We start from the raw sequence: 10,140 nt of genomic DNA on the forward strand, positions 1-10,140 counted from the left end.
GCCTTCATTATTTTTATATATATACAGAATAGTGCACAGCATAAATGAGTACACCCCCTCTCAATAAATACAAAAGATGTATTTTCTTAACGACCACTAATACAATTAATGGAAAGATGGCAAAATTGAAATCTATTAAACATATACTTAATAAAAACAAAGAAATGTATGTCAATCAAATCTGTAAAATAATAAATTAGTCCATTTTTTAATGAAGGACTGCAGAAATGAGTACACCTTAGATTTAATTCAACAAATGTATAGTATTCTAGTATTTAGTATGTCCTCCATAATTTTAAGTACTGCTCTGACCCTTCTTGGCACTGAGTGTACAAGTTCATGACAAATTGTCACATCTGTCCTGTTTAACTCCTGGAGGACGACCTGACATCCTTAAATGCCCTGGTCAACTTGTCTCTACAGAATCCCCCACAGGTGCTCAAGAGTGTTAGGATTTGGTGAAATACATGTCCATTGAAATATTTTCACCTTGGAAAAATACATATCGTAAAATACATATTATTTATTGTGCTTTGGCTACAGTAGGTAGTTCCATTGTGGGCAACAACCATTCATGTCACTTCTACAGGCTGCATCTTGAGATAAACAGTCACTCTTTTCGTAGCTTTTGCCAGCTCTGAGACACATGCTTGGTATTTCTCTTGCTCTTTTTCTAGCAAAAAAGTCACTCGTCACTAAACAAAAGCTTAAAGCTTAAAGTGAAGGCCTGATTATTTCAAGGGCCTTGTCACAAGTCCACTGTTTTTGAATTTCTGCTACTTTTCTAAATTTTCACACTTAAAACTATGATTTGGTATTCCTCTTGTACCACTGTCCTCTTTTTTGCAACACAACATTTTATCACTTTGATAAGAAAATCGTATTTTCCTGAATAATTTAGCTTGAGAGCTTGAGATGAAATATGAGACAATTAAGAATTTTAATATTTTCATTTATGGTTAATATTTTAACATGATTATTATTTATTCGGGACATCTAAAATGAAATTAGCCTTAGCAAACGGACAGTTGGACGTTTCATTCCAAAAATGTTCAAAATGTTATTTCTAAAATGTTATTTGCTTTAAATACAATACAGAATTTGAGATGTGGAGGAAATGTTCACTGTTTTATAAAAATGACATGCATAACAGAATTTCCCTGTGATGCATTATAGAAACATTAACCTCTAGAGTGTGAAAAGGGTTTTAAGAGAATTGATTTTCTTCAATATGACTGTCCATAGTTAAACACCCATCTACATCTAAATCTATTTCTATTGTACTTTTACACTTCTAAATTCCAGAGAAATTCTACTTTTAATTTCATTTCTGAATTGGTTCTTGTTTTGGACTTTTTTTTTTTTCTCAACACAGTGTTGTATTACAGCTGTGCAGATTGCATCATTACATTATCATACATCATACATTACCTAGGTTTACGGGAACTACAAGTTTAACAAAAATGAATGCCCCACTGTTTTGTGTGTGTGTGTGTGTGTTTTTTCACTGTCGTCTCTAAAGCTTCATTTGGATATACAGACATAATTTAGAGGAGCTCGTTTACATTTAACCCAGATTTGACAGATAGAGAACTATACAGACACTGTACAGACAACGCAAAACCACAAGTGAGGAGAAAAACTGCTGCAGCTGTGTGAGAGATTCTCAGCACCTGCTGCTTTATTTCAATACCCAACTGTAATACCCACAGAAATTTAACCCTGACACATACAAGACAGCCTAAAGATTAAATTATTATTATTTTTTTAAATATTTTTCTTTTATCTGTCGCCCCTTTACAGAAAGTTTGTCATGCCACCATTGACCAGAGGGGACGTTCAGATGATAAACTGAGTTAAATGCAATATTAAAAAAGTAAATAAAACTGTTTTGGTAAGTTTAAACATATACAGTGGTCCCAAAAATATTTGGTATCTTAAGCCATATGTATGAATGCCAATGGATCAGATAAAATGTTTTAAAAGTAGGCTTGTGCTATCCATTACCTATTACTCCTTTACCTATTACCTGCTTGCTTTTGATATTTTGCCCTCTAATACAATTACTGTACATTCAAAATTATAAGAAGGTTGGTTCTAAGAAATTATAATATATGTTCAAGCTTACCTTAGCTTTGATTGTGACCGGTTTGATTTTTATTCTCCCTCTTCCGTGCAATCTTCTGATCCCTCTCTCACGCTCTTTGACTTTATTGGTTGGTTTTGTCTTCGGTTTCATAACACACCTTATTTCTTTGTCTGCCCACATTCACTTTCACTTTCAGTGATGGAAATATATATAAAATCATTCTCCAAACAAGCTTGGAGTTCTGTGTAGGTCCCCAATAGTTTTTAATGCACTCTAAAAACAATCATAAAACATATACACAAATATATGTTGCATTCAAAAATAAATTTGAGTACAAAACAGTATAAAATATTTTACATATTAAGAGTCCTTATTTATAGGGAATTACAGTGGGGTCCATAAGTCTAAGACCACATAGTAAAATCTGGGACTCAAACCTGAAAATGTTGATTTTGAACTGAAAAAGCAATGATTTGCACTTTAGGTCACTAATCAAATAAATAATTAATGATACTGATAATGTGAACTGTACAGATGGTCAGAAGTCCTTCAGTGAGCACATATGCAGCTCCAGATTGTTCAGTGACTCTTTCTGCAGGTTACATAGGCTACACCAATATGTGGCGTCAGGTCTTAATGAATCAGCTGAGTGAATGACTCCTTCATAATGATTCATTTAGGCACGAAATAAGCAACTAGCCTAATAAGTGGTCGTGAATCCTTCATTCAGCAGATTTGTTCAAAAACACAACTGGTTCATTCAAGAACCATACAAGCAACTATTCTATAATAAGTGAGTCTTGAATCATTCATTCAACTGATTCGTTCCAAAAAGATGATTCCTCCAGCAATGAAAACGACTGTCCTGAGTCACTGAATCGTATTATTCAATCGATTTGTTCTAAAACAAAACAATGAATGAAAGTGTGTTTTGTATGTTGCAGTGGTTCTGCTGTGACTTTGTTTTGACCTATTTTTGTTTGAGTATGCCTACTTTACTTTCATGTCTATTTTATGATCTCTTTTGAGTGTGGCAGGTGAAGGTTGTTACACGTCACAGAGGCTTTTATATTTTAAACACAAGTGCAAATATACGAGCAGTGTTGGGCTCGTTACTCCAAAAATGTAATTTATTACTCGTTACTAGTTACTCCTCTCAAAAGTAATATCATTACTTTACTTATTACTATCTGGACACAGTAATTAGTTACACTACTAGTTACACTACTTTTCCTTCACACCCCACAGAAGTTGTAATTGTGTATCTTCCCCACAACATTCTTCTAAAATGTTACTAACAATATATTTCTGCCTCATCATTTGACCAAATTCTACATTGGATTGCAGTCAGCAGTTTTTACAAACACTCGGTGGTGATTGATAGTGACTTTTAAGTAAAAGTGTTGTATTAATTGTCATGTGTAGCTTGAAGCTAATTGTAGCTTCAATTTCTCTGTTACCCAAATATGATTATATTTCCATTAAGTATTTGATCAAAAGAAATCACACAAGTTCATAAGATTTTTAATTATAGCAATATAATTTATATCGGGATCAGATTGAGGGATGTGGGTGAGCAAGCCATATAATACCAGAGTAAATTAATGCCACAACTTACACATCTATGTTCAGATCAGCTTTTCTCCTCACAAAATCAGTGTAATGGCAATATTTCCATCCCCTGAATGTAAGCTTTTCCATATTCCAAGCTTTCCAGATGCACTGGTGACTTCTTGTGCCTGTGCGAGTCATGAAAATTATAAATACATCTAGGAATTATTGGATTGATGGATTTCAAATCACTAGGGGTTGAGGCATCAAAAGTAACTAACTAGCTCTTTTATGGATGGTAACTGTAATATTATTACTGAAATCTTATTAGTAATTAGTTACACTACTAGTTACTGCAAAAAGTAATATTATTACAGTAACTAGTTACTGCCCAACACTGTATACGAGTAAAAAAAGTCACATTGACTTTTAGTTTACTATGCATTCGTTGTTCCGTTTATTTGTATTAAAAACCATTTGTTTGTGTTTGTACAATAAGTACTTTGTTCATGAAATATCATTCTAAATTGCCATCTGTCGATCACAAGTCTCGTATGTGATGCTAGAACATGAATATTAACCTCTTGCTTTCAGCAACATGTTGGGAAGATAAAATCGAGAAGTTAGGATTACCTGTAAAACATCACAAGCTCTTCAGGCTCCTCATTGATCAACACATATGGACTTCTGAAAACCACTGCAGTTGAGAGACATTTCTTGTAATCAGAAAGTATTTTAACGACTAATGAAAATTAACAAATAGAGATACTGTGGCTTGTCTGTTCATGTATCGCTTTTAAGGTGATCATATTAAACCTGTCAAGAACATGTCCAGGTCATACACTACTGTTCAAAATCGTATTTATTTTTTTCAAAATAATTTTTTCTTTATATTCATCAAAGAGTACATATTTCAATATTGATGATAACAAGAAATATTTCTTGAGCAGCAAATCAGCATATTAGAATGATTTCTGAAGGATCATGTGACACTGAAGACTGGAGTAATGATGCTGAAAATGTAACTTTGCACCATAGGAATAAATTACATTTAAAATTATATCTAAAAATAAAAAAAGTTATTTTAAATTGTAATAATATTTCACAGTATTACTGTTTTTGACTGTTTGATCAAATAAATGCAGCCTTGGTGAACATAAAAATCTTTCAAACATAATCTTTCAAAAACAAATCTTACAGACCTCTGTACACATATGTGATTTATATATATATATATATATATATATATATATATATATGTATATATGCAATGTGACCTGGTCATATCTTCATGATTTTCACCCACTAATGCAGCATATGTTGAACATTTTTTGCTTTCTGGAGGCGATGCTGATGTCCATGCTGATTTATAGTTTACTGTTTGTTTGTGAGACCTGTGACACACTGGCAATGCGAGCTGAATAAATCAGAAAAATCAAAAAGGTTCATGCATATTTTATTCAAGAGTAAAAAAAGAGATTTGTCCCATAGGGCATGCTCACACTGTCCGTACTGTAGGTCAGGAAATCATGATACTCAGAATGAAGCTCCAGAGAAAAATACAAGATACAGAATCACAAATAACTCATGAACTTTTTCAATATTCATAAAGTAAAGCACAATGAGCAACCAAAACAAGGATGAGGCAAAGTGGAATAAACCAGTAGAACTCTTAATAATAATCATAATCATAATAATCATAAGTAACCAGAATATTGTTTAGAATAATGATCAGAATATACTTCTCCTTAAAAATGTGAGACACGTTAAGGTGTGTCCATATTCGATTTACATTTGAAATAACCATGCAGTCATGCTTTGGCAGCCTGGATGTCTTTTCACAGAATGATATGTTCCTTCACACTACTGGATAACTTTTGTACATCGAAAAAGAAACGCAAGAGGTTTAACACCTCGTCGGAGCTTAATTAACTGTACAGCAATGTAAACAAACAAACAAAAACCAACAACAAACAATAAATAAATAAATGGCTTGAATACAAAATAAAGTAACATGGAAATAAGCAATAGCAAAACGTTCCTTAAAAATATGCGCCATTTATATACAAAATAAACTCCCATGAATTATGCTTGGCTGGAAATCCGTTCTGTCTAGTGCGCCAACACAGGACAAGGGCCTGTTTGAAACCATCCATAAAAACCCGATGCAATCCCTCAGATCAATCAAATCAAATCCTCTCCGTTTCTCACACATATTCGCACAAATACGCACACACGCAGCTGACTGAACGCTCCCCACCCACCGCTCTGCTCCGGAGCACCAGAGGAGGGGGGAAAGCCATAGCCTGCCATAGCAGCACGACGTGACAACGGTGGATTTACACAACACAGCGAGCACACAGCATGAGGGGCGTTACGGCCAAACCTCACTGTTATTTGTGGATTAATCCTGACAACCTGTGTGAAATTATTCTGTGTAATATTAGTTATTCCATAGATATAGCGATTACTAGTAGCAAAACATAGAACTGCAAGAGAAGTGTGAAAGTAAACGGTTATAAGCTTCTTGCACACGTACCAACGCAAACGTACACTCTGATGCTTTTGAATAAATAGAGCGTCAGCCTTGTTTTATGTTTCACAGCAGGCCAAGAAAAAAAAAGTAAGCGTTTGTGAAAACCTACTTATCATCATCATCATCATCATCATCATCATATATTAATTATATATCACATGTCGCCCACACACACAGAGACACGCACGCAAAGTGCAAACACGCATAAATAAACATCTCTTCGGACAAAGGAACAGGAAATGCACTCTGTTTTCATATTTCCATTACATAGCCCCATACCCATAAAACTACATATCCCATCATGCAACTCTCACGCATGATCTCCTTCGCGTGGCCCGTCTCATGTTTGTTGTTGAGGCCGTTGAACATCAAGCAGGGAGTTCTGTCTAAATATATCACATAATCCATCTGCTACATAGACGGTAGCAGTGAAAATGAGGGGAGTGGGGAGAATTGCATTATGGGAGGAGAAGCAGGGGCGAGCGAGGAACTGGAGGAGGAGGAGGAGGAGATGAATCACTGGATATTGCTGTTGTCGTCCGTGCCGTTGGATTCGGCCATGTTCATCTTGCACATTGACAGCCCCACGCTGTTGACCACGTCTCGGCGAGGCGGCATTCGCTCGTTTATGCGGTCCAGACCCTTCGCCTCCTCGAAACTGTTGATCTTGTGCTGTGGAGAAAAGCCACGGATGGCTACGAGAAAAAAGGAGAGAGAAAAGAAGAGCAGTCACCAATTGCGCACGGGCAAAATCTAAACCAGACAAACAGACATAACACAAGTGATCACATACTGTTAGATGAGTGTATTATTCTACAAATTTGATACAAACACAGAGTGTATACAATATCAAGAGATACACACATACATATGTCTGGGTCATATTTAACGTCAAAATCATATTTTTCTTTTCTTTTTTTCTTTTTTTCTCTGCTTTGTGAATTTTTGTTCCTCCCAATATTATTATTTATTGTATATGTATTTATTTATGTATAAAAAAAATTACTTTTATATTTTTTCCTCCCAAAATGATTACTGTAATGTGAAAAAACTTACAATATTTATTTTAAGTAAATGTATATATATATATATAATACAACAAATCATTACAACCATGGTGTATACCCATGTTTAAAAATAAAAAAGTACATATTTCATATATATATATAATTTTTTTGTTAATATTATTTCATTTAAAGCATTTATACACCATCATGGTATTTGTTGTACTACATTTTAATTTATTTTTTGAACTTTTAAATAATAAAATACATTATTTTACAATATTGGACATTTCAGGGGCATTATATTAGAACATGAATGAATACTATCTCAATGCAAAAAATCGTAATTTGTTTAATATTTTGTATTTGTATATTAATATTTTCTTTACTCAAACTTTTTTTCTTTTGATTATTGGTGTGAAATGTGACCTGGAATGATTTTAAATTTCACTCATATGCAGATATCTCTTCAAACACTCCACTGATCCACTCTGCTATATAATAGTCACATTATAAACACAAATTCACAACTGCACATATTTCACAACCAGTCACACACACAATATACGGTGTACAAGGGAACAGCTGTGGCGATGATAATGGACATTACATCTTATCACTTTCACTCCCACTTTAACTGGAAAACCTCACAAGGACCAATAGCACAGTCAATGTTTCCATTAGAAAACAAACCCATTTCACCAGCATCAAAGTAGTTTTTTTGTAATGAAAATTTTAAGGTTTTTATTTAATGTACTTTGATCCATTCTGATGGAAACATAGTGCTTCATATCACAGTCAGAGATGATGTGAGACCCTCTCTTGGGTTTGTTCTCAGACAACAGAGATGTTTTTGGCTTTCAAATACACTGAAACTGATCAATTCTCACCCTGTGTGCCGAGAAAAGAGTTTTGGAAGTATTTTGCCACTGATTTTCTCCATAAGTATTTTTTGATAAGTAGCTATAAACATTGAAGCTAACCAACCTGCTCTGATATGAATCATGACGCTAAAATGTTTGAGTTATTTCAAAGAACCATTTGAATATTCTCAACAAAAAAAAAGACAGTGCACCAGTGTTATTAACTAAAACTAATACTAATAAAAGTAATTTTCATTCATTCAAATAAAGCTGAAATAAATTAGAAAACATTAGATGAAAACTTCAAACTTTAAACACATTATGATCATGAAAATAAAAATGTTATCTTGGAAGCTAACTGTAATAAGTTAAATTTGAAGTCCTAAAATTAATAAAACAACAACAAAAATCATTATAAATAAAAATGACAAAAGTACATAGCCAAATTACCAAAAACTAAAATTAAAATAGAACTGAAAAATAAAAAACTAATTCAAAATATTAATAAACACTATAATAGAATTTAAATCATTTTAAAATAACATGCTGTGTACTTAACATCTTCCACTAAGAAATTAAGTATTTATTCCAAGTATTGCCAAAGAACAAAACATCTTGTATATATTTGAAAAAAAAATTTCATAGGAACTTTTAATTTTTAGTTATAACTTAGTTATTTTTTTTTTTTTACTACTTACTGGGCCTCATGAAAGGTTTATTAAACAATTCTTACAAAAATTTTCTCGACTTCATGAATAATTTACTAGAAGCATATTTCATTGCTTCACAACCTTGGATCTCTAGGTCAATCTCACAAAGTTAATATGTTATTGATTAAAAGCCATATCTTGTTATGGAGATTTTAAATGGCATTTAACATCCAGAACTGTCATTGACCTTTAAGTCATTGTTTACCAGATGTAAGCAAAAACCTTTAGAATGAGTCTAAAAAACAAACCCTGTCATAGAGAGGTCACATGATCCCTGCAGATCACATGGTCATGATAGACCAAACCCAGAGTGAGTGCGCGAGTAGCGGCACTGGGGTGATCAGCGTTTGGGGTGGGGTGCTGTAAGAATTCTGGGTCATTAGTGAGAGGCAGGGGCGCGCGCCCTCACCTGCCCATGGCCCAGATTCTTGCCATCTGCTGAGTCATTCTGTAACCTTGATGATTAGGTACATAAGAATGTGTGCCGTTGGAAAAAAAGGAGTGGAGAACAGCAGAGCAGAGACCAGCATTTGCATAAGCAGGAAGACACAGGTGTGTGTGTGTGTGTGTGTCTATTCTAACACTCTTCAGACTAGATTAGCTTTCTAAACAGCAATTATCAACAGAGGACATTTTTTATTTTATACACCGATATAAACTAGTTTTTACTCAAATGAAATTGTCTGTTTGCTGAATAAGCGTTACGATGTATATGACTTATACAATGCAAAAAAAACAGCTTAAACTATGCTGGTTTTGGCTGGTTTAAGCAGGTCTAGCTCTCCCAGCCTCATAAGTGCCCAAAACCCCCCCTAAAACTAGCAAACCAGACTGGCATGGCCAGCATGAGAGACCAGGAAAACAATTCAGGCTGGTTTAAATTGTTTCTTTTAGTGGGGATATGATTATGACATTATGTGTACTGTTATTATGGGAAGGAATTCATTAAAATTATACAATAAAATTATACTATGTCTCACATTATACTGGAGTAAACAAGTCTGTGAAACAAATTTACTTCAGAGAAAACTAATCGTGTCTGAAAACAAAATCTGACAAAACCTCCATTAGGAACATCCTCAAATGTAAAAAAATAGTAATAAATAAATAAATTAAATAAGATTATTAAATAAAGTAAATATATTTCTTAATTTAATTTTTTTCTTTTCATTAAAGTAGCTTAAAATCAATACAAGCTTATGTTTAATGTTTTTGAAAGAAGTCTCTTCTGCTCACCAAGGCTGAATTTATTTGGTCAAAGATACAGTAAAAACAATAAAATTGTGAAATATTATTACAAATGAAAATAAGTGTTTTCTATTTTAATATATTTTCAAATGTAATTTATTCCTGTGATGCAAAGCTGAATTTTCAGCAGCCATTACTG

At 33.5% G+C, this 10,140-nt stretch overlaps 1 protein-coding gene across 4 annotated transcripts in view; it reads right to left on the reverse strand.

The window, feature by feature from the left end:
• Nucleotides 1-5,079: 5,079 nt before the first annotated feature.
• LOC107680292 (serine/threonine-protein phosphatase 2B catalytic subunit alpha isoform-like) overlaps nt 5,080-10,140 on the reverse strand; it is a 45,390-nt gene continuing 40,329 nt past the window's right edge. For all 4 annotated transcript variants that reach the window (XM_016476130.1, XM_016476132.1, XM_016476129.1 and 1 more), the window contains one exon: nt 5,080-6,871. In XM_016476130.1, coding sequence (XP_016331616.1) covers nt 6,693-6,871 — 179 coding nt within the window. In that variant the 3' untranslated portion in view covers nt 5,080-6,692. The remainder of the gene's footprint in view (nt 6,872-10,140) is intronic.

The sequence above is a fragment of the Sinocyclocheilus anshuiensis genome, unplaced genomic scaffold (assembly GCF_001515605.1).
Source record: "Sinocyclocheilus anshuiensis isolate Anshui unplaced genomic scaffold, SAMN03320099.WGS_v1.1 scaffold1438, whole genome shotgun sequence".
NCBI classification, from domain to species: domain Eukaryota; kingdom Metazoa; phylum Chordata; class Actinopteri; order Cypriniformes; family Cyprinidae; genus Sinocyclocheilus; species Sinocyclocheilus anshuiensis.